A 26,066-nucleotide genomic window follows, 5' to 3' on the forward strand; every position below is an offset into this window, starting at 1 on the left:
AGCAAAAGTCAAAGCACAGTGGTGTAGACTGTGGTATAAAGCAGCATGTTGCTGGACTTGTTAGATTAATGTCTGACTACCTGGCTGCAACTTGTAACCCCAAGTTCAGACCTCAACTACACTTGGTCATGTAAATCGTGTGACTTCAAGCTATGTGACAGCCATTGAGATTTGTAACAGACAAGGTGTTTAGACCTCATGACTCAATAGACTGCGGTTACAACGGCATGAGACGTTCACTTCAGACATGTGGCGGTGAGTCACTGCTATGTATCAGCTCCACTGAGGGTACATACAAGGCCTGATGTGTGTCACCTTGAGTTGAGTTTTTGTAGAAATAAAAGACAAAACAATACGCTGCAAGCTGCATTATATTGTTGTAATGTGTCAGAGTTGAGCAGCCAACCATTTATGTAGAGACATAAATTAGTATGGAATTTTAATCTTGTGTAGACCAACTTTCATTTTTACTTTCAAGATATACACATTGTCAATGGAAAGTGAATTTTTACACCCTATGCTGTATTCTGTCATACTTTAATGATTCAAATTACCATTTAGTATTTCATTTCCACTGTTTTTAGCACAAGGGTGACATGAATCAAATTTAATTGTGAACTAAATTGTCTCTTAAGTCTAAAATTGTCAAAATACAATAATTAAGTGCGATGTAAATGTCAACCACATTGATATGATGTAGAGCTACAGTAAAGTGTGTTTTTCCTTCCTTTTACATGAAAAGTTGATTATGCATACACTGCTGCTTCCTAAATATGTTCTATTTAAGATAAACAAAGAAAGAAAACAGTTAGTTACGGAGCTAAGAGGTAAATATGAAGCTTCTGTTCTGCTCTTTCATATCAAGCAGCTCTACTAGGAGCATGAGTCAAGTCATGTTATTGTCTCTTAGATTCACATTACAGTAATATGGTGTGTAATAGTAAAGTTGGTACAACAAATCAAAGTTTATATTATTATTCTTCCTGCAACAAGAAACTCCCTTCTGCTTTTGCACACACACTCAATCACATAAGAGTCACTCTTCACTGACTTGCTCTCTCCTGTACTCTCCTTGCCTCTGGGTTCAGCTTGACCTTGAGCAGCATGACTGAGCAAAATATATATGACGGTTTATGGGAGTGTGTGTGTGTGGGGGGGTCTCATACTTGATTGACGAGCCTTTGCTCAGGGCCATCTGTTTGCTCTCGTACTCCAGCAGCAGTTCCTCCAGTGCAGCAGCATTTTCTGAAACACGTACAAATGCACACAGTTCTGTTTAGACTAAATCAATAAATGTTGGCCACAGTGAAAGTCAATGAAATTTTTGTCTCAGTCAATACTTTAAATTGTAATAATAAAGCATCTCCTGCCTACAAGAATGTGGTTTTAGACCATATAGAAGTTTATATATAACATTCATCTTTGTGCTTACTGGTGATTGAGTGGAAAGGTAAACTTCCTCAGGGAAAGTTTAAGATACATTGAGATCATTATGTGCACAGGCATTGCTTTGTGATACATGAAGACAAATTGGAAACATTTTGCAGTGTTAGCAGGTGGGAGGTTGAACTCACTATGGTTCACCTTTCCCTCCACATCCCCATTTCTAATAAAAGCTATCAATCTGAGATGGAAATAAGGAAAAGGACAGTCTGAGTTTTGCAGACATGTCTTTGGCTGCGTGTGACGTACAGCGATGACACTGTGTTCTCATGTTTCCCTATAATGCCACAAGAGATGAAGTGGCTCTGACCACTCACTTGTAAGTGACATCACTGCTAGCATTTGCTTAACACCTACCTTTCTTCTCTGTAATGAGGCGGACCAGAACACTGATGGTGTCTTCATTCAGGTCGTCAGATATGTAGGGACAACCGTTACCTAAAGCAAGCATAAGAGACAGAGATAGAGAAAATGACCATTTATCAGCAGACAGACAGTTTATAATACTGTTTATCACCTGATATATAGTATTTTGTGTAATTACATACAAATAACAAAATACCAGAGTAGTGTCATCTTAATATGTATTACATATACTTGCAGGATATTATACAGTATACCAATTTTTACGTACTGTAAAAAGGATTTGTATTATCCATATAAACTGAGATACTGATGAAGACCATGGGATGTAGTTGCAATCAGCAGGAAAGCTAGTAAGAGGACTTTGAGTTAACATTGTTTTGTCACCATATCTTAATGGTAGAAAATGTTGTGTCATCATATTTTGGAATATATATACTTGAAGAAAAACGTCAATATATTGGCTTGTATTTCCACTGAATGTGCATAAATTCAAACACAACCGTTAATGTACACTATACTAATTTTATATTTCAGTGTATGTTCATCCTGATGAGTTCACTTTAAATCACAACAGCTTCATTCACCGCTGTCATATAGAGACTAAATAAGCAGATACATTGTCCAACTTCCAGAGCTAGCACAGTTCACACGGTGCATGTCACCGCTGGGATATTGCGCCTCAGTGCACGATGGTACTGATAAGGATGGACGTGAATGACTGAACAGCATAGAATAGATGTGCCTCCATAGCAACCGCCCCTACCCCCGCCCTCTACCCCCCCAGACCATCCCATAATAGCAGAGTGAGGCAGCAGAGAGGGGAGCGATGAGGGCGAGGGGGGTCCAGAATAGCTCACTCAGCGATCCATTCAGCACTGTTGAAGCGCACAGGGCTCTGTGTATGTGTGTATATGTGTGTGGTGTGATGTACCAGACCTCCAATGTCAGGTGACTGTGGTGTATCTATGTGTTAAAGAGCAAAATGTGACTGTGCAGCTACATTCGTGTCTATATGTGTGTATGTATGTGTATTTCTGTCTTTCTTGCATAAGTGGTGTTAGGCTGTTGTTAGGCCATAACAATAGCTCTGTCTCCACAGTGGCTGTTGCTATGTGAGGGTAATGGCATCCATTTCACGGTGTGGCGCTCATTCTCTTCTTCACCCAAGCCAGACGCATTTTGTTTAATGTTTAAGTATCGTCCACTTCAAGTCACTGATCCGTCATCCTGTTTTCACATGTGTTTTTGTTTGAGCTTTGAGGTTTGAGCCTCAGAATTTAAAAATTAGTGGCCCCCAAAGTTTAAATGCAGCAGTACTGTGGAGCCAACGAGGCTTAAACTGAAAACTGCAGCAACATAACTACCTTTGTGGCGCCCTTGTGGTTGCGCATGCTGAGCTTAACGCTGCATAAACAGAAAGTTGCAGATCTGACTGCAGCTCACCACATTTATCGTGTATCAACCTCGGGTTCACCCTTTCTGTTTTGTTCCTTCAGCTTTCTTGTTACTATGCTTTTCAGTAAGTCAAAAATATTCCCTCTCTGCAGCTCCGCACTGTCTGAGTCAAAGTTACCAGTGCGGAGTCTTATTTTTGCCTTGTCAAGCTAAGCCTGGCCTCGTTGTAATTCATCCCCACGGGTGTTCCCCCTGACTGGAGATGATGAGGAAAGTGCTGGAGTCAGAATTTTACACCTAACCTTACCCCTTACAGCGGACAGATAGTCCACTGCAACAAGGATAGTTACATAACAACAGGAGAGGGAGAGAGATCAAGTTTTCCAGTGCAGCATCCAAATCCTTCTACTACCACCTCATCATTATTTTATTCTTTATTTTACTTCCTCACTTAATCCACTTTTCCATCTTCTTTACTAACTTCTCACATCCTGCTTATGGTCTCCTCTCTTGTCCTTTATCTGTCTCACTCACACGTACATACTTGCTGCTTATCTCTGCCGCACTACATGATTTGTCCTCAGAGCTATGCAGGAAGAGAGACAGAGAGGGGGTGAGAGTGAAGAAAGTGATAAGATGTCCTTGAATCACTCCACTTGCAGTTGCCTGCTTTGAATGGACAGTTTATAAGTAGATGAGTTATATGGAAAGGAATTTGTACCACAGAAAACATTAACATGCTCTAGAAACTGCCAGAGCAGAGGTGAAGAGAGAGGAAGAGATGAGAGTAGAAGAAAAGAGGACTGATAACAGACCACAACAGAGAAAAGGAGAGGAGTCAGAGAAAGAGGAACCAAAAACCATGAAGTGAGAACCTAATTGAATTATTGATCTGGCTGGGAAAGGAGAGATGGATGGATAGTGTCATGTTCAAATGAGAAGGGGAGGGGAGTTAGAGAGCCAAGAAATCGTATGAATGGAGAGTAGAAGGACAGATAAAGAGAGCTGAAGGGGGATGGGGGCTCAGGGAGTTTCCCTTTGGTACGGGGACAGGTTAAGTTTCACAACAAAGCTCTTGGAGAGGAAGAGACCACGGCAACAGAGATCTTTGGCAGAGAGACTGCTGCTATGACTTCTGTCTGTCATCACAGGTGCATGAAATCTTCATAAATACATGCATGCACACATATCTGTTTGTCCTGGATCTTTTAGGGCTTGATGACACAAAAATAAAGCTCTCATGTTTGGCTTATGCACCAAGAATTATAAAAGACAAAAATTAAACTGGTGGTTGAAGCTGAGATGTAAGGTATGGATGCTGAGTCCTGCTCTCCCTGTAATCAACAACACTGACCAAATCACTGTGGAGGTCCTCAGTTAGTCCATGGTACCAAGAAACCTATACGAATAGTATGTAACTTAAGTGTAATTGAGTTTAATTGAAATTGAAAGTAAATAAAGATAAAACAAGACCTCACATTAGGTTTCATAGTGTTCTATGCAATCATTTGAAGCTGCAGGTATGTTTAATGGGACATTTGTTTGTAAGTTCTTGTTTCTTGCAGTACTGAAAATTAAACTGTTAGTGCAACTGACCTTTTTGTGATTTTATCATATAGACCAATTCCAAGTAGAACAGTAAGACTGACACTTTTAGATGCCATAAATAGTATCTTTTTGCTTAGTTACTATAATATATAATTTGATAGATAATTTGATGCTCGCTTCTGCAAAAAAGTCACAACAATTTTAATTTCAGATACAGTGAGCTGTACTAGGCAGCAGGTTTTCCAACATAAACAGTTTCTTGACATGCTGTTGAAAGGTCTGCTGAGGTAGCAGCTGTGCTCTGACGCTCTTGATGTCTTTGTAGAAAAGCCTGGCAGCACGTACAGATGTCACACAGCTTTCCTCTGAGCCTTGCACCATCAGGTGAGTGAGGGAAAAGCCAGCTTAGCCTTTAAATCTGTTTATGCTTACGCACTAAATGACAGTAACTGCCAGTCATGTACGCTGCCTGTCTGCTACTGTGGAGCGAAGCTGATTAACACACAGACCCCCTGCATAAAAGTGTGCAACAGTGAGGTAATACCTGGTTAAAACAGTACGTGTATTTGTAGAGTGTAGCAGAAACAAACAAGCACTTTTTTTCTTTTTTTTTACACTTTATACAGCTGTAAATTCATGCATGTTTTATGTGGAAATTGACTGGGTCTTCAGCTCTTCATTGTGTCTCAGTTTTAAAAAAAACATTTCTAATAAATGCTACAGTAGATAATGAACCTCATGTGACCTGAGGGTTTTTACTGCACCTGCTAAACAAGCCTGAGAACCAGACAGGCACGGTACATCAAGTACAATAGCAGCATAAAAGAAATATGGGTGTACCCCTCTCATTATGTAAATGTCAATGTTGGTCTATACAAACACAATCTATTGTTTCTCCTTCACCATCTAGATCAAACCAGGTGTTAGGATTGCCACTGGTGAGTTGTCACCTTACAAGAACAGATTTCTGCTCTCAAAGAGAGAAAAATATTTTCCTTTCAGGTCACAGGGTGAAAAAATAATAAGTACTTTGGGTCTATGAGGAGTTCTCTGAGTTCTCAATCTTGCTAACACTGTTACAAAGACCACTCATATTACTCGGACTGTGCAAACCACAGAGAACGGGTGTGGTAAATCAACGCTTGTGTTATTGCTTGATCCCTCTGTGTATGTCTTTCTAAACTCTCTTTGGTTTTCTATTTCTCTCTTTCAGTCAACACCACCCCCTTCACTCTGTCTCTCTTTCTTCTTCTGCCCTCTCCATCTCCCTTTATACTTCTTTCTGTGTTGACCTGAGTCAGTTTCGTTCTGACATCAGTAAGGCAAATGAGTTGATGGGAATGCGTTCCCCCCCCCCCCCCATTTTCAAATAGGACAATTACAAGAATAACAGTGTGTGCTTAGAAAAACACAGCAGGCGTGACATGTAATGACCCTAGTGAGGGTCAAAGTTCAAAACAGCAGAGATTTTTTTTTTTTAAAAAAAGCCTCCCATGTAAGATTGTGTGCAGTCACATCACAGAGATATATGGACTGTGGCTGCACACAAAGACACTGCCCTCTGGGTTCGGCTTGGCTTTGCACCGACTCATGACACTTGACCACATCATGTGCATGTGCGTGTGCTAATTTGGCGTTTTTATAGACGCTTGTATACAGAACGTAACAACAACGTGAGCATAAATGCTAGTTTAAGAAATCACTCTCCATGCCACTTTTCATATTTTGCTGTCTTTTCTAACTTTTTCTTCTCTCCTTTCATTTCCTTTTTTATTCCTTTTATCTGTACCTTTGTCTTTTTCCCCCAATTTCAGTCATCTCATCTCTCTCTCACCTTCTTTCTGTGGTGTGGCGGTCTCTTCATCTCCTCCCTCCTTGTCAGCACTGCAGCGGTATCCCTTCTTCTTCAGGATGTTGCAGATGAGGATACCCAGCAGGCCCATCACGCAGAAGATGGGCACCAAAGCAAATACAGCGTACTCTGCCGTCTTCTCCTCAGCGCTGCGCACGACTGTGCCGTTGACTGGTCCTCCTGCACCGCTAGATGGACCTTTACCCACCGTGCGGACTGTTCTGACGTGCGAAGATGCTAAGAAAAAAGAAAAAGGAGGAAAATTAGATTACAGAGAGAGCACAATCATGGTCTTATGTCCAGAAAGAACAAATCATGAGACTGGGCATTGAATGATGGATGTGCATCATATGAGGGCAACCACATTTTCAAGAAATACAGAAACATGCAGCATGCTTACTTTTCACACAGGGATTTTGGGTAGAAATATCTCCTGTGGCAGTGAAGTGAAACCTGCAAATGGAAAAAGAAATATGAGAAAAAAGCATAATTAGAGAGATGGACAGAGAGAGAAAAGTGACCTTTGTACAATAAAAGAATGACTAGGCGGTTTTAGCCTTGGGCATATTATGGTGCTTGATGCTGCCTGCCCATTGTGGTGAATGACGTATTGTGTGTTCGTGCGTGTGTGTTTGTATGCATGCATCTGCATGTGAGTCCGGGTGTTTTCTCGACACAGAGGAAACGACAGAACTTAATTTAAAACAAATAAAAGTTCACGAGGTACAAGTTCAAGCAAAGCACTTTTAAATGTCAAACCTACAGTCTGAATGAACTGTCAGCGGATGAACAGACAGACAGGTGGACTGTCAACAAAGTAAGAAAGATAGTGAGACGGGTACTTCTTACCCAGGCAGACAGTCTCCACAGACAGCGTCAGAGGTCACAGTGCCAGGGGTTGCTACATTTCTGCTGAGGATCTTGCAGGAGGCGTGCGGGCGGCAAAGTTCAGAGTTGAATGAATCGGAAAAGGTTCCTGTCGGACACGACCGGCATTGCACTTCCTCTGCTGGACTTTGGATCTGCCCACAGGACTGGAAAGACGGAAAACACTTATAATCTCAAGCACAAAAGGAATCATCCCTCTGATGTTGCCAAAGAGTTAAGAGTCAAAGAACAAACAGCTTTTAATTAGAAGTCCCGAGGCTCTTTGTTAACTGGCATCAAAACAATGATATAATCTTTTTATCTTCACAAAAATAACTGACTGTTAAAGAGAGGTAAATTATACTGATATACAGTAGTTGTGTTTTATCAGTAACAGCAGGTGATCTACCACAACTGTATAAATATAACCTCCAACAAAGAAAAGTGTAACACACCTTGAGAAAAATTCCCCTTGGATAAAAAGCAATGTTAAACATGTTTGCCAATATTAAACAGTGATTTATGGAAGTAAATAACTTGATTTATGTTATCTGTGGTGACCCAACACATAAATTATACGTTAACAGAAGAGTTCCATTCAAGATGACACTCAAAAATATACCCTAGATCTTTGGAAAGTAGCTAAAATTAAATATTTGTACACATACATAGAGTCGTGGGAAAAAGATTTTGGGTTCTAGGTGATAAAAAACAGGGAGTGTACAGCAAAGGATTTGGTCAATGCAAATACCAGTGCTCCTCTAGTTTTTTGTATATCTTGAAGAGTACTGAAGAAAACTAGCAACTTAAGTACAGTATGTGCAGTAAAAGCATGTAATGAGGGGAAAAAACATCTTTAAGACACGTGATAATCTTTAATTTCAACAGATTTTAATTACATTTAACAGTATCACATTCAGAGAGAACTTCATCACATTAACTAGGGATGCACGATATTATCGGCACGTCATCGGTATCGGCCGATAAAAGCTCTAAAATGAAATATCGGCATCGACCATTTCTGCCAATTATGAGAGGCCGATTTGTTGCCATCACCTCCACCATCTGACTGTTCTTCCCTCCACAGACTGTTTCTTCCTGACGGTCCCGGTGCTTCCTCCGCAGGCTCCACTTAACTCAAACTGCCTGTTAAACCCGCTGCTTCTTCCCACTTTAACTTGAATAACAAACTCGGCTCAGTGCTCTGGTTTGATCCACATGGAGAGCCGGGGCTAACGTTAGCTGGGAGGCTAGCAGAAGCTAGCTGGCTGTGCTTCCCTCCGGCCATGCTGCAGCTAACGCTCCGCTAGCCTCTCAGCTAACGTTAGCCCTGGCTCTCCATGTGGATCCAACCAGAGCACCGAGCCCCATTTTGTTATTCAGGTTAAAGTGGGAAGAAGCAATGGGTCTGACGGGCAGCTTGAGTGAAGTGGAGCCTGCGGAGGAAGCACCGGGACCATCAGGGAGAAACAGTCTGTCAAGGAGCTGCCAGGGATGTATTATAAGAGCTCTTATTATACATCCATGGCAGCTGCTACGTTCGGCTGCACAGATAGGAAACACCTCGGCTGATAGGATGTACCACTCTGTTTGGAAAAAAAAACTTTTTGGTTTATAACAGCGGTTGGCAATCAGCTTATTAGGTGCATTACCGCCACCTTCTGCTCTGGAGGGTGGACCAGAGATTAAATCCTACACATTAATCCTGTCTGTCTACTGAACTCTACTGCTCCATCCACCTGGCAGGTTCATTAAAGTTTTAAGGCTTCCTAAATTGTTCCTTCATATATTGTCTTTCTTGATCATACTTAGTACAATCTATGCTTGCATGCATAATAGTCTCCTCAGCCTTCTGGAAAAAAATATGTACATATATCGGTATCGGTGCATATATCAGTATTGGCATCGGCAATCGGCCACAGTGAGTTGGAAATATCAACATATCGGATATCGGCAAAAAATTCAATATTGTGCATCCCTAACATTAACCATCAGTTTATGCAACTGACTCTCTGGTCCTCTGTCTCACCTTGGAGGGCTCCTGGCCAGCAGGGCATTGCAGACACACACACCCTTTTCCCCACCGACACTGCACTGCTGCAGTCCCACCACAGCCAAACACCTGGAAGACACAAATACACACACACATACACATACACACAGACACACACACACAGACATACACACACACACACAAGTTTATGAGTCACTGGAGGTTGCGCTGAAATTGTCTTTCTAAATCATAATGTACATGCCATTTATAAAGAGCAAAATTGAATGTTATGCTCAGAGAGGAACACACCTAGCATAAACACACACATACATATGCACATATTTACCGTGAGAAGGACGAGAGCTGAGCAGCAAAGGTGGTTCCTCATCTTCTTCAATGTATTCTTCTATGTACATATGATCTGCAGGAGAGAGGAGAGTTTAAAAATATGGTCAGGCCCACATACACATAAGGATTTATTAATGTTATATACATTAATATTTAATATTATCACTTCAGTTACAGCAACTCTGCCTTTTTGACACTTTTCCTTAACACAATTTCTTCACTGAAGTGCCATGAAACTTTTTCTTTCTAGTCAGGTCAACAGATGAGACATCATAACAGCATAACACAACATCACTGATGACATTATAACATATGAAAAGCCAACAGTCTGTCACAGATATGCTCATAAGCATGCACACTCACACACACACTCATATGGCCAAAAAACACCTGACTCATTTTTTGCGACTTATCCAGAGCACAGTGACCGGAGTGACAGGGAGGTAAGGAGCATTTGTACGTGCTGTAAATAACATTTAACATGAAACAAGTTCTTTTTATGGACACGAGAGAATGAACGAGGGCTTTTCTTCGGCTATTTTTGAGATTTCGGGGACGCACACATACACATTTAAAGCAATTATTCATGCTGCAACGCATTCGTTTGCCAACACATGCTGACTTTCTCAACACTTGGCATGTGACACCAAGAAAGAGAGGACAAAAATCATGAACAATGTGTTTTTGTTTGATTCTTCGATTTGATCGGAAATCGAATACAAGCTAAAAGCTCAACCAGAACTACTGTCTACATTGATGGGTCATACGCCAATATGTTAAGATCTGTGTGCCACAAGTTATTATATTCTACAACAGCAAAACAGTGTTGTCATTTCTAAACTTAGCAATGTGCAGATAGAAAATTTTTGACAACAGCTAAATTAGAACAACATCTCTCCCTAGACACACACACACAGATGCATGCATATTCATGCACACACAAGGCTGGCAGGCCATTCATTGCTGCCTTTTCTTAATGTGTCTTTATAACTTGATGGACCAACATGACTTTTGAGACATTTAGCTTCTAGAGGCTACAGTTATGTTGAAGTTATGTTGTATCAACATGATTAATATCATATTTTTTCATATTAAATAGGCAGCAGAGCACAGCAGTCAGCATGGTGGCCACACAACAAACAGAGGACTAAGATTTAATTCCAGTGACAGAAATCATCCACCGCAGTGACACTGAATAACACATAATTCCACCAATCTGAACCTTTACGCTGACCTTATTCATTTGCTCCAGCTGCAGATCTGTAGCTGAATTAAACACATGACAGCAGTTCTAAAGGATGACACATCAATTGAACCTTAGAATATTTGAGAGAAATAAATGCATTACCTGAAATAGACTACCCAAAATCTTAAATAACATCATGTTAGCAGCACTTCTCACACTGTGCCGAGTAATGACTGAGGGCTGCTGAGTATGCCAAAGATTGACAACATGATGTTGAGACTGTTCTTTCTTCCTTTTGTGTACTATTCTCTCAGGAGACAAGAATGTAACTGACAGATTGGTTCACCCCAAATAGGATTATAAAACAGCCACTGACCAAAACAAAAATATATAAGTGGCATTTTGAGTATGTTAAACAATACAGAAGAGGGGAGAAGGAATGAAATGACATAAATTAAAGAAGGATTAAAGGAAGAAGAGAAAATAGATCTCTCGAGAGAATGAGACGCTAAGAGAATGCAGTGGAGTATTGAGACAGCTGAGGAAAGTTTAAAAAACAAGACTAAGGAGAAGTGAGAAGTGCAAATAGAATAGTTGACGAGAAGAAGTAGAGGAAAAGAGAGGAAAAGGGAAGAAGGGAAGAGGGGAAAAGGTTGGAGAGAGACCAACCGTGAAAAGAGAGGAAAGAGTGAGTAGCATTCTTACCCCAGATTTGTAGCTGACTGACGCAGTTGCCGTGGCAACTCAGCGAGGATGCTGCGTGTACTGCGACAAATGCTGAGTCGGGACCAAACTCTAATATGTTCTAACTTTCTTACAACTGTTTCAGAACAACACAAACACTTGATAAAAGTTGTTTTTGACGCTACTTGGAGAAGTAGTTCAACTAGTCAACTCAGCTCAACTGTAGGACCGGGACTTAACAACTAGAAAATTAAGATTAAAAATCAGAAATTCTATATAGAAGTATGAGTTTGAGTTAAAATTCAACTCAAAAAGTCAGAGAAGTGAGACAAAACTCACAAGTCTGTGTAGCAGAATGGGAGAATTGAGTGTACCTGCCTGTGTCTTATACTGTCATTCTGACCACAGACACACCCCTGACGTCTTTAGGACATGCCCCTTCTATCACTAAAACAGTGTGTGTGTGTGTGTGTGTGTGTGTGTGTGTGTGTGTGTGTGTGTGTGTGTGTGTTTGTGTGTTTGTGTGTTTGTGTGTGTGTGTGTGTGGTATATGTCTGTGAAGGGTGAGGCCAGTTGGCCACTTTTAAGGCACCTCTTCACCTTTGACCACGCAGCTAAACATAATGTTTTAAACATTAGTTAGCCAGCAAAGTGACACTTCTCCACTCAAACCCATTCATTCTCTTGCTATGTGTGGTAAGCACACACACACATAGACACACAGCACATACACCTATTCAGCATATCTGTGGCATGTCAGTGCAGTGTGTGTGAGTGAGATAGCGTGCCCTTAACACGGTCTTGTGTACATTACTTTATACAGGTATACGTTTGTGAAGGACATACACACACACACACACACACACACACACACAAATACATCTGGAATGCCGTCACATCCAGCCAACACCAAGCTGTGCCTTATACAAACAAGAAAATAAAAAATGTAACGAGTTTATGATTTTGGTCCGGCAAGGCCCTGATGCCAATGACAGGCTTCTGAAGTATAATTTCAGGGAGGAAGCGAACGATAGAGCAAGGACAGAAAAACCACTAGTTTGAAAAAACAACATGGGGGCGATGAAACTGTGGAGGAGGAAGAGAGAGAGAGGGAGGGCTGGGAAGAGGAGAAAGTGGCAGGGAGTGAGATTGCTAAAAACTTCAGCCTGATAGCATGATATATATAGAAGCATTTGTTAAAATGCCATACAGACCAGTGTAGGAGGCTAATTACAAGTCACACACATGCACATCCATATACACTTAAAGACACACACACACACCCTCGCGCACATACACGCACGTGCAATCACACACAGCTGGAGAAAAAAAAAAGGAAAAAACTATCAATAAAACGACAATGATAGAGAGAGCAAAACAAAAATGGGACCTACAATTAACTATTTCTTATTTTGGAAAGTGTCAAGTAACAAATTGGACGTGGTTAGAGGGGTTGAGGAATGTTGGCTTTCCGCACAGAACCTCAGTTGACCTCTAGAAGTGCAGCCACTGAAACCAGCGTCCATGAATCAAACTGTTGCATACTGTAAGTGGAGAGCAAGGTGAGGCTGGTGCATCGAGGGTCGAGTGCTTAAAATCCCATCTCATCTCATCTCATCTCATCTTTGTACAAAAACGCAATGTTGATTGGATTAAGAGTTTAACACAGGACAGTAAGTCAGTGTGAGTTACAGTAAAACAAGATTTGATGCGCACGCAACGTCTTGAAAACCAATGACATATCACAGATTTCACATTTGACCTTTATTTCCCCACCATGTATTATTAAATGGTTGCTCTGTCTTTCCTTTTTGGATGGATTATTATTGAACTAATTATCGACGTACAGTCTGCAAAATTCACAAATCATTCTTGAAACGCGCAACTAGCACTGTTCTTTAACTCTTTTAACTCAATGACCATTGAGGTAAAGATCAGCACGTGTAAAGCAACAGCAGCTCATAGTTAAAAAGTCTTTGAAATATAAAATGCATATGAAAGCATGTCCAAAAAAGACGCTGGAGATGTGCCTGCTGCCTGACCACTGCCCTCAGAAGTCAACCGTTCACAGCCAGGCCATCCAAGCCAGCATTCTCTGCGTGTGATTTAAATCCAGTTTGTCTGTGGTTTTCCCCACAAACCCACAGCAGAAGCGACCGCCACACGTGGGACTTCCAATGGCCCTGCGGGCACGTGACCACCCCCGTGCCCACACTTGTCCTTCAAAAACCCATCCATCTCTTCAAATCCTATTTTACTCCATCATGGCCCTTTCTTGTAAGCTTCCTTGATGTTTCTCTAGAGTCAGCGGAGTCAGCGACTGCATTGTATGAACTACTGCTCACATACCGACAGCTGCTATATGAAGTAGAAGTGAAACTCATTGAACCTGAGAAAAAGAGTATTGAAGTCTACTTTCTCCAGATACAAAAGCCTTTGATGTTTATTTGCAATCTGGTCCTCAGGCCTTTTACTAACCTGATTAACTGATTAACTAATCAGTCCTCTGATAGAAACAATAAGTTTCATCTAGCTCATGAGGAAGTTATGTGTTATTATTAGGATAAGTTTTATAATAACACAGGCATCTAAATGTTTTCCCTGAAGTGTCACTTGGAGCATATAGTGCAGTCCACATTAGTCCTTATGGGTACATGTCATGCACATTTACAAGTCCATATTTATATTCTGAGGCTCTTCTGGAATATCTTTGCATGATTTACAGTAATAATTTATCTTATACTGGTTCTTCATGCAGCCCGTTGGTTCAGCCTCTGTCTGAAACAGGTTGTTTTAGCTCCTGTCTCTTTAAGGACCCCCTCCCGATGAGCCCACTCTTTTCTGATTAATTAGCTCACATTCCAACACATGTAAGCTGTAATGAGGGTTCACATGGAGACATAACTTCATTTTAAGGGGTCACAAGTTAGAAATGTTGGGAACCACTGCTTTAAAACGTCTTTCAACACAGACAGAATAGACACACACACAAAAAAAAGATTTCCGTCTCACATCCTTGACCTCTTTCTTTTCTTCCATGTGCTCTTTCTATCCTTGTTTGCTCAGCTCCCGAGCTGTCAATCCTGTAACTGCTTTCTATTGTCTGCATGTTTCCTTTGCTTCATGCCTGTGTCTGCCATGTGCTGGATGGATGTGTGGGTGAAAAGGAGAGAGAAAGAAAGAAAGACAGACAGTGGAGCAATGGCAGGATATAACTGAATATTAACACTTCTCAGAATATCTCAGCATACACAACAAAGAAGCCAAAAGACACAGACATCTGCAATGCCTTCGTCATTTTATGTGGATGGAGGAAAACAACAGAACAGGATGAACACTCAAAAACACCTCAAAAGAAGGGAAGAGGAGTGTGACGACTTATCCTAACCGTGTAAAACAGCAATTACCCAAAACCCTGTGTGCTGTTGTTTGTCACATACAAATAACATGTGGCGACAACATCAGATGACCAGTCACATTTTCTGTTTTGTTCAGGGGACCTAAAATAGCAATAATAAAGAAGTAATGGCAATGGCATGACAAAAACATGGACATTATTCTATTCTGTAGTGGTTTTTGGGGCGAGGACTGGAGTCACAGGTTATGTGTTTGAGAGCTTTTTCTGGCTCCTTGATGTCATGCTGCAACTGAGCTGAGAAATCCTTCTGGATGAAGCTGTGAAGGAAGGAAGGAACCACAAAAGAGGAAACACAAGAATGAGTGGAACTCCATGCCTTCCAGTTTGAGGTGACTGAGCGGCAGTCGATATCAAGGGTAAAGGGGGGTCAAGCCCCCACCTTATTAGCTTCCAAACAATGAGACGTGTTTGTCATGTAGACAGGGATTCTGGTTGGACATGAGATGACATGTTTTATTCTTAATGCCATGATGCATTAATTGTGTCAAATGTACAAGCACAAAGATACATTTTAGTCATGTTTACTGCCATATTTAAGCTGGAAGACTAGCCATAGCTCTGTAAACAAATCCTAGTGCCATATTATGGCAGACAATGAGCCATTTGCTGAGTCACGATGATTGGATGTGTCTTGAAACAATATTCTCACATTAACAGTTGCACTTGAGACTTGTGTTTTGTTTTCTGTCCAGGTAGTATAAAACATCAATAGCTTAGCTACAAAGCTAGGTACCTAGCCCAGTAAATTTGAGGTAACATTCAAACACCTCAAAGAAGCCTATTCCAGGTGAGTAGTTTTTCAAATCGAGGCTATTTCCAAAAATGAGCTTTCAGCGCCAAACAGTTCTTTTTTGTTGTTACTGGACGTAAACGTGTTGTTCCACTTTGTCAAAAGTTGCGATTTCAGAGCCGATTATGCTTCGTTTTGTTAAGTAAAACCAGTTGAGTGTTCAGCTCTGGACCCTAAGGTTAGACCAGTTTGGAACAACTGATATAAGGCTTTTTCATCAATCGCTGCAAGCTTACACTGAGCTCAACACAGCAGAGATTTGGGAGTCACTATAATAAACCTGGAATCTGTGGCTATAGGTGGATGCTGGGATGTTGTTGGGTGTATGATGAAAGACTGTGACTTTGGGGAGCTAGTTGGTCATGTGGTTCAATGAGGTTTGTTGAGGGGTTAGAGTATAGTTATGGTTTTATATTTACTGTCACTGGATGTTTGTTGAAATGTCCAGAGCCATGTCATGTTAGCAGCATAATTTACAGTACATTGTCTTCCTGAAATCGCTTACAGATTTTGTTCCATCAATTACCAAAGCCGCAGTAAAACTCCACTTTAAAATTTATGTAAGTTCTGATGCAGATAACTATATTTTGGCAGGGTAAGGACTGACCACAGAGCATGTCAGCTTTATTTTGCTTACTTGTTGTTCACACTGAAATATTTGACTGGGATAAATTATGATGACAGTTCATAGAGTCATCACCTTTTTCTAACCAATTACTAAGTTTAAAAATCTTCAGATTTCTGTTTGCTCGGCGGGTGTAGCTGTGCATCATCTTGCTCCTCTACCAGCTGCTAAATCCTGCTGTCTTTGACTCATCCTTTTAACCTTTTTGGATTATTTCAAAAATGCATTGTCACCATCGCTTAAACAAGGCTGTTATGTCAAAACTTTACATAGTTTTCAGTGGGCAGTGACAACATACAGTAGGTTCAATGTGATTTTATCCCTTTTGCAGATTTAACAAAACCTCTTCTGCATATAAAGCAAATCATCTGTTGGGTACTTATGGCCTTGGTTTCCTTTCCAGCTGTACAAATTTTCTTTTCTATTCAGTTACGCCACATGGCTTGCTCCTGCTTAATTCTTGACTATGAGTATCGCTAACGTTACTGGTGTACTTTCATAAAAAAACAAGCTAGATCTGCGGTATTTAAGCGCTTCAAAAGACGTGGATTGCCCTCTCTGTCATGAGGTAGAAAGGCCTGACCAAAAAAGTCAACCACCAAATTCCCATGTCGATAATGGCTACCTATTAAGCCCAGAGGGCCACGTAGCGTGGGGAACACCTCGTTGTGATGCACATGAAGATTATCTTACGGCCCTTGGAGTGAAAAACAATAGAAAAGAACTGAGCAGGCGAAAAAAAGGTTTAAGGTAATTATACTCCATTATCCATCAGACACTCCATGGACCAAGAGGTAATGTGCATGTGTAGGACAACGACGTGATTAGGACAACCATACCCTCTGTTTGACTTAATGGAAGTGCCCATTATCAGCAAATGAAATGCTGATTTACGCCAACACTTTCTACGTTAGTGCTCAGACAATATCATTATGGGGAGTGTGTCTGATAGCTGGGCAGGTGTCGCCTCTCCACACGTCTGCGGACGCATTTCTCTCACTGTCTCTTTGTGTCAGCGTGCCCTCCGTCATTCCTCCTCTCCGTCCTTGGGTCAGTGTGATGTCAGCCGTCACGTTTTCCAGTGGAACTGTACACCAGCAGAAACCTAACAGGCCTCTCCTGTGTCTCTACTGTCCGTCAAACAGTTGGAACGAGCAAGGGATGGACTGACCAGAGAGAGTGGAGAGAGATGACAGTCACAGCAAGGTGTTCAGGTGTGTTTACAGCTCTGTGATAGCACCACAGTAATACAGTGTCTCTGCAGCAACTCGGTCATCATACTGCAACTTTCCTTTTGTTAATCAAAGACAGATGCCAAATCTTATGGGAAGCCATAAATTCTCAAATACTTTAGTGTAGGCAGAATCCCCACAAAAAAAAATGTTTTCCAACCACTCTGTCCGTCCTTCTCTCCCCCTCTAAAGTCAAACTGCATAAGAGGCAGACATGAAAGCTTGACCTTGTATGTCTGTCTCTGCTTTTCAAGATGTCATTTAGTTACCTTGAAAAAAAATGTGAAGGAGTTTAAGACCATTTTGTTTTTCATTCATTTACCTTTTGATGTCTGCCTTTCAGGACAATTAGCAATAATTTTAACCCACCAGAAGTCAACCACAAACCAATGCTGGATACAAAACCACTTCAAGAGCCCAAGGGCTGCTTGAATTTTATTCATTTTCAAGGGTTTGAGGCAGCCAAAACAGAACCTGGGAAAATCCATATTGCGAAAGGTGTTTTTGAGAGTCTGGTATGTTCATTCACATTACAACGTTCATAACAGAGGATATAAATCAACTCCTTATGCTAAAACACCGTTAATTAACAGCTTGTACACACATGCCAGGTCTATATAAAAGTAAGCACACACATATAAAAACAACAGCACTCATGCACAACATTTCATCTCTATTTGTCGAACAAATGCAAAGGATTTAGTTAATTACTGTTTTAGTCATTGGAAAGTCTAGTAGAGAGGGAAAACATGATTTCCATCTCTGACTCATACAGAGTTTTTGTATTCATACATACTTTCAACACTTTAATTAAAAGTATTGAAAAGACCTGTTTGACATGAGACTAAATTGTAGATGGCCTGTTTCTATGTGGGGACCTGCCAGTATTTTTGTTTTTCCTTAACTGAGGCTAGCCGGTGTCGAAAGCTCTAGAGATTTGTGGCTTCCTTTGATAAAAAAGAGCAGCGTTGCCTATTTCAGCTCAGCAGAGGGATGTAAAACTGTATTTTAATGAACGACTGGGTCAGTAAATCCAAAACCAAGAGGCATTTTTCTTCTTGCAGAGGTGGAGGTCAAAACAGGCGGTGGGAATTTTAACCAGGCCTTGGGGAAACATGTTAAACAAATCCATGTGTGCTATGTGCATCTACATCTCCCTGGCTACACTGTAATCATTTGTACATCTGTGAAAATGCAACTATCTATGAATGAGGGGAAAAAAGATTATAATACTGTAATATCAGGAGATAAGTAAGAAACCAAGTTTGTAGTTTGCAGCCCTGCAGTTTGCCCCCAACCACAGACACGCACACTCACATACACATATATTTATGGGTCTAAATATGCTGTGTTTTGAGTTGTATTCAATAACTCTATAAAAGTGCTGCTACAGACGAGAGAGGTTCAATTTCCTGCTTTGTTGGCTACATTGTCATTACTCAGCGGTTGTTTTGAACGTCTGTAGCACTCCTCACATGAGGGATTGTGTGGATCCCCTCCAAAACATGACACACACACACAAACACACACAGACACACACAGACACACACACACACACCCACACACACACACACACACACACACACACACACACACACACACACACGCACAGTCACTCACTTGTGCCTCGTCACAAAGAGATCGACCCGGGACAAGCTGGTGTGTGATTTGCTCTGGCAACTAAAAGCCAGCAGTGATCGGTTACTGGCGAGTTCAGCTAGCAGATTGTGGTCGCTTTCAGATTTGTCTTTCCTGTTGGGCACGTCGGGAAGCCAACGTCTGCAATCTCTTTTTCAACTTTTACTAATTTTAAGTTTGTGTCATTAAACGGCACACAGTAGGGAGTGACAGGGCAGAGGGGGAAAGGTCATGAACTCTGGCTGAGCAGGGCAAGATTTCCACTGTCTGGCTTTTGACCCGAATGAACCAAATATCAGGAAAAGTAAAACTTGAGGTACAAACCATGTTACAAATACAGTTACTCAGTACTATTTGTAATCTGTGGGGAAAGTAAGGTCAAAGAAGCAATACCAGAATACTCCGATAAATGTAAAAGTCCTGCATTCAACAATTATTATAATGAAAATGTACTTACAGTATCAAAAGTAAAACTACTCATTAGAAAGAATGGCCCCTGTCAGTATTATATTAGTGTATTATTGTATCTTTATTACTGATACATTAATATGTAGTTACCTGTACTTTAATCAGTTTAAAGTAAATTAAATAATTTAGATTACAGTGGAGTAGAAGTATAAAGTAGCATAAAATGGAAACACTCAAGTTAAGTAAAAGTGAGTGCAGTACAGAGTAAATGTACTGTACATTCCACCACTGAGTATGATGAAGATTGTTATATTTCACTTATTATATAGTCTTTCTTTTCTGGGTACTACTTTGGTCACAGGCAAGGAGTAATATATCACACAAAAATGTAGTTTATACACCAAAAGAATTTTTTTCTCATGAAAATAATAGCTGGGGATAAAACATGACACTTCAACATGTATGACCTCTGAAAAGTTCAGATACAAAAGAGTTGAGATATCCGGGAAGTGACTCTCTTCGACATCCTGACTTTCAAAAGAATGAACTCAAACGATGGAAACCCTTTTCAGCATGACTTGCAGTTTGCTCACATGCTGTAAAATCATGAGAGAGTGCAACAGATAAGCAGGAAAATATGAGAAAGACAGGAGCAAAGTCTCAAACTCAGAAGGAGACTTTACACTTCAGTCCAGTGCTGATATACAAGGAGTGCTGCCACTGCTCATGCAGATTTCTCATTGAAAGACAACACATAATTAAGATTGTGCAAGTATATACTGTATGTTAAAGTGTTAGTAAGTGGTGCGCGTGTTCGCATGCTTGTGCCAACGTCTTTCCGGGTTTTTGTGTCTAGGTCCCCCTGTAATTATCTGATCCTTCACCAATCTGTGAGTGCAGAGAGCTGAGCCAGCTTTGATCAGGAGCTGCGGTCAGTGCAGTGGGAATTTCTTTGGCACAGAGTTTCCTGGCTGACATTGGTGGAAGCAGGCAGGCCGGTCGCTGTGGCACGGGGACGGAGGCCCGTCTGGAGGCCTTCCCAACCACCCTGGTTGGACAGACGGACGGACAGACAGACGGCGGGATTGATGGCCTAATTAAAGCACAGCTGTGGCTTTGCCTTCAATACACACACACACACACACTCGAATAGAGTTGATGCAGTGCATCTGTCTCTGTTAAGTTATCTGTCTCTGTTAAATTACCCTGATAATCCCTCCACTGATGCATGCTGTGAAGCAGGTTTATGTGTGTTAGTCTGTTACAACATACACACTTATTCAATCCTATATGGTCACTTCTGTAAAGACAGCTGACTCGGTCTTCCTGTCATCATCCCTTCTGCCTCGGTCTTCCTCACGCTATCTTTTCGCCATTGCCTGTCTCTTCTTCTCTTTACAGCCCGTTCTCATCTTATCATCAGTCCTTCTTTCCAAAATGTTGAATTTGTAGAGTACAGTAAAATTTCTTGGGTGGGGCAGAGTGTAAAATGTGGGTTAAATATGGCTCAGGGTAAATCCACCCATGCACTCTTATTGCACTAACCTAATTGAGGCGTGTGTGTTTGTGTGTGCGGTATAATTATAGATGTCAGTCTTCTTACTTGCTGCCAAAAAGAAAAATCTACACACTTGTACAGCACGGTGGACTTTAAACCTCACTTTATTAATGCAATGACGATATTGTGCAAATACAATGTCACACAGATCCTGTTGGGCAGCTTATTCAACTATCACACACACAACTATTCAAAAAAGCTTTCCAATAGTCATTTTATTTCATAGACAAATTGTCTATTTAATGATTTGCTAAGGCTTATGGGACGTCATTGTCCACTTACAAATATGTCGTTTTCAAGAAAGACCTAGATATGTTGGTCTTATATCTGTATTTTGTATCTATAGTGCTATCATACAGGAAATACGGGGTTATTATTGCATTCTTTGCAGGAAACAGGCTACAATCCACTAAAAATATCTTTGCTGACTGCTAAGTTAAAGCATAAGTGTTCACTAGTGGGTTTTAAATGAGTTTGTGAACTTAGAAAGACTTTTGTATGAAACCCTCTCCACTTTGCCTCTCTTCCAACTCCACATTTGTGGTAAAAGAGGAAATTATATCTTCACAGAGCCAATGTCCAGCTCAAAAGTGAATAAAACTGGCCAAACCAAGAGAGGTGATATCAAATATTTAATATGCTTTTCTTAGGACACACATCACATTCTCTGTTTGCTCACTCCAGCTGTGAGTACGAAGGTACTTCTGAATAAACTCCCTCTTCAATAAAATGTCTTCATCATAATATGACAGGAATTTAGGGACGAGCCAGTGAAGCCGTACATGGCCCTCTTCTGGTGGAAGTGTGTGTGTATGCGTGTGCGTGCGTATAGTTGTGTGAGATAGAAGCCGAGAGCCTCTTATTGATACAAGCGTGCAGGAATTTGGTCTCGGACAATGGAAGCCCTCGGCCAAAAACGACAGTCTCATCTTGATGCTTATGCAAGAGTGTGTGTGTGTATACCCAGGGTGCCTACCCATATTGCTCAGTGTGGTGGGCTCATTATGCAGCAGTACAACCTTGCAGGATTATAGCAGTATGGTGTCAGGCTTGTCTCTTTTAGTAGTAATTTTATGAATAAATTGTGAGGGAATAAAATGCCCAACCAAGGTGATGTCTTCAGATTTGTCTAAAACCCAAAGATATTCAGTTTACAAACTGGAAGCAGGAATTGTTTGGCATTTTTGCTTGAGAAAATGACTTAAACAATTAATTATTTATCAAAATTACTGCTCGATTAATCGACAGGCAAGGGTGTGAGGCTCACACTTCATAATATTATTATTTCTCTAAGTTTATCTCTATGTAGCATATTCTGGTGATAATTGTGTTCTCCTACATGCATAACAGTGGTGGACTCAGGCCGTCTGAGGGGCAGGGGCAAAAAAATATAAAGGGCACCTGATACATTCAACGGGCCCCATCAGCAGAGAACAATGATGCATGTTTGGTAAAAAGGCTACATCCCCAATTAAGAACATTTACTAGGGTGATTTAGAATATAAGGAAACAACACCTCTGTATTAAAAAGGATTTACTTTTTAAACATTTATTTTGCAGTCATCTCTTTAATACAATTTACAAGGAAAGGGTAAGGTTTTAGCTGTTTATTTCTCCTATCACATCTGTAGTAAAAACATGGAACTATTAAAATTTTGAGAATCAGCCATTTTGAGCGGTCTTGTCAGGGAAGGGAGAAGTGTTGGGGAAGCAAGGAGCGAGATTTGTGAAATCAAAGGAGAACTCTTTTGGTTATGAGTTAGTAAATGTTAATGATTTTGTTGTGGTCAGTTGGGATGTCCCTCTGAATGGACAACAGCCGAAGATCTGAGAGCCTCCGTTTCTAAGCTGGTTCTTGATCAGCTTCAGTTTGGAGAATGCTTGTTGACTGACGCAGTTGTCACTGGCAATGTAGCATTAATTGTGAAGAGTTTTGTCTGTTAGCAGGCTTACTCAGAAAATTCCCTTCCAGATTTCATAACAGTTTCATGACAGGATACAGTTTTAGAACTTAAACATGTGTAGGCGGAGGTTTAGGTTCTACTGGGTATCCCCCTAATTGCTAATGCAAATGTAGCATTATCTCTCTCATCTCCTCCCTCGCTGCCTCCAGCTGCACTTTGCAGATCCCTTTGTATTGTCTTCAATCTTCTATCACCTCTTGGCAATTTGTAATCATAAAGTAATCCAATGCTAATTGCCCTCTCTACAAGCGCAAGTTAATGCAAGCTAAAGGGTAGTAAACGCATTCTGATTTCCTTTTAAGATTTCACCACACCACAAGGTTGATTTCCAATTTGTACCAAATATTTAGTATAGAGATGGCTAAGTACATATCTAGCTAGCTAGCTACTGTCCATCTAGCATATTGTTTAGCATGTTATACAGCTTTAGACAGGCCTATGTATTGCTATATTACCTATATATCACAAATTGTAGTAGCATCAAGGTTACAGCTCAGACTGTACTGACAAAAACAATCCAAAGAGGTGTGACTGAGCAAACTAGTGATTAGTAAAATCAACTGAATGGAATAATGTCAGCTACAACAACTACAACATATTTTTAAGGATGCTTTATTTTCCTAATGGTCAGCCCACATAAAGGATACATTCATTTCTACCATAATGGCCAGTTTACTCTATCTTATAGGGCACAATATTTCATGTTCTTCACTGGAAGGGCACTTCACCATGTTTTCTCTCCCATACTGGGCACCTACATGGGACTTCTCCATGTTTTTTTCTCTCATTGAAACTCTCACCTTCACTTCTGCATGTTAGACTTAGGAGAACTCTAAATGGCACATTTCCACTTTTTTTTTTTTACTAGAAAGGCACCCATACAGCTCACCCCATTACAAAGGCAACTCACAGGGCACTGCATTACATCTTGTAGGGGTATTTTAGAGGGCACTATCAAATTTTCTTCCACTGAAAGGGTACCCATGAGGGCACGTCATTCCAGATTGTCTCATATAGAGGCACTCTAGTTCAGCCTGATTTACCCATAACTAAGACATTAATTATACAAATTTGGTATGTTTTCTCCTTTGTGTGGGCACCTTAGAGGGCACTATATGATGTTTGCTCTACTGTGGAGGCACCTTAGAGGCCACTTTTGCACCCCTCCACCCCGAGTCTGCCAGTGTAACTGAAAATAAGTCAAGTCAAATTTATTTATAAATCACATTTAAAAACAACAGTTGACCAAAGTGCTGTACAATCAAAGTAGCAAAAGCCATAAAACAACACAATGAAAGCACAAAGACCACTTTAACAGACAAACAGACAAAGAAAGGCAACTCTCATACTGAATTAAAAGCAGATGTGTTATAAGATGGGATTTAAAATCAGGCAGTGTAAAAGCCAGCCTTACATGCGGAGGCGACTCGTTCCTGGAGTACCAGGACTGTTCACTTCTTTAAAATTACAGAGAAAGAAAGAGAAGGAGGATCATACTACCATGGCAGTGAGGTCATCACGTACCCATGGCAGAGCGTCAAGCACGCGCTTCTACTCTGTCATTACAGCGCACACACAGTGGCTCCCATACTTATAAACCTATTAAATCGAGAGAATTACAGGTATTCTTTTGCCTGTAGCAGAATAACCAGAAAAATCAGTTAAATGACCAAAGCAAGGAGTTTGTAAACTTAAATTATCCATAAATGCTAAATTTTAGTCACTTTACGAACACCACAGCAAAATTATAAGCCTATAGTAAAAGCTTAGTATGGCAGATAAATCAAATACTCGCAAAGCTTGAACAGATATAGGCAGACAATATATAGAGAGATATGTATGTTCATTTATATAGCTTAAACTACATACTGACTGCCACAAAGCCCGTTGAAACAAACAGTACAAACTTTTGTCACCTCATCACATTGCCGGTATCATCAATGTTATCATGAAGTGCATAATGATTCCCAAAATTACAGACAGGTCAATTACCGGCGTGCATAAAAGTGGTCATTATGGCCGGACAAGCTTTGCGGTGAGAAAAGCCGCACACGACTCGACAATGACGGACAAAAGTAAACTACCGGCTTCAACAACCATTTAGATTGTGAATACCATGTAAAAAGTTGTCGATCTTACCGGTTTGGTGAATAAATGTGGTTGAAATCAGTGTTCCGACACGAGCATCATCAGCAGTAGAGGACTGAGCTTGATAGGTGTAATTAAAAAAGACGCTTGGAAATGGATGGAAACCACAATGCCGGTAAAAGAGGTTCCCCCTCTCTCGCTCCTCTGTGTGTCAGAGTGTGTGAAAAAAAAGACATAAACACTGAGCTGTCTCTGTGACCTCACAGTGCGTCACCGCTGCAAGCTGAAACCCCCGTGCGTGTGTGTGTGTGCGCGCGCATAAACCCCCTCTGTCGGTCGTTGTCTTTCCCCAGCAGACACTGGTGGTTAAGTAGGCTTTAGCTATAGGTCTCCTTATATGGAGACTCAATATAAAGACTGAGTGTATGGAAACTTTTTAGTGCCAACATAAAAAAAGACCATATGAAATAATAATCATATGAATACATACAGATACATATAATGAAATGTTACTTAATCCTGCTTCCTTTATTGCAGGTCTTTTTTTTTAAACACAGGAGAGTTTATTTTGGAATGTCCTTTTTCACAAATCCATTTATCCCAATAGCCTATCATTTTATTTCATAGCAATGTCTTTCTGCTGTCAATCAAGACAAATGTGGC

At 40.7% G+C, this 26,066-nt stretch overlaps 1 protein-coding gene across 3 annotated transcripts in view; it reads right to left on the reverse strand.

The window, feature by feature from the left end:
- relt (RELT TNF receptor) overlaps positions 1–25,696 on the reverse strand; it is a 30,520-nt gene extending 4,824 nt beyond the window's left edge. The window contains exons 1-9 of one of the 3 annotated variants that reach the window (XM_044354677.1): positions 25,455–25,696; positions 11,047–11,103; positions 9,811–9,885; positions 9,501–9,593; positions 7,454–7,638; positions 7,005–7,057; positions 6,587–6,841; positions 1,801–1,881; positions 1,167–1,245 (exon numbers count right to left, since the gene is read on the reverse strand). In XM_044354677.1, the coding sequence (XP_044210612.1) occupies positions 1,167–1,245; positions 1,801–1,881; positions 6,587–6,841; positions 7,005–7,057; positions 7,454–7,638; positions 9,501–9,593; positions 9,811–9,852 (788 nt within the window). In that variant the 5' untranslated portion in view covers positions 9,853–9,885; positions 11,047–11,103; positions 25,455–25,696. Of the gene's footprint in view, positions 1–1,166; positions 1,246–1,800; positions 1,882–6,586; positions 6,842–7,004; positions 7,058–7,453; positions 7,639–9,500; positions 9,594–9,810; positions 9,886–11,046; positions 11,104–11,703; positions 12,435–25,454 lie in introns of those variants that run through there. The other 2 variants (XM_044354676.1, XM_044354678.1) reach the window with 2 other exon arrangements.
- Positions 25,697–26,066: the final 370 nt, after the last annotated feature.

The sequence above is a fragment of the Thunnus albacares genome, chromosome 6 (genome assembly GCF_914725855.1).
Source record: "Thunnus albacares chromosome 6, fThuAlb1.1, whole genome shotgun sequence".
Lineage (NCBI taxonomy): Eukaryota > Metazoa > Chordata > Actinopteri > Scombriformes > Scombridae > Thunnus > Thunnus albacares.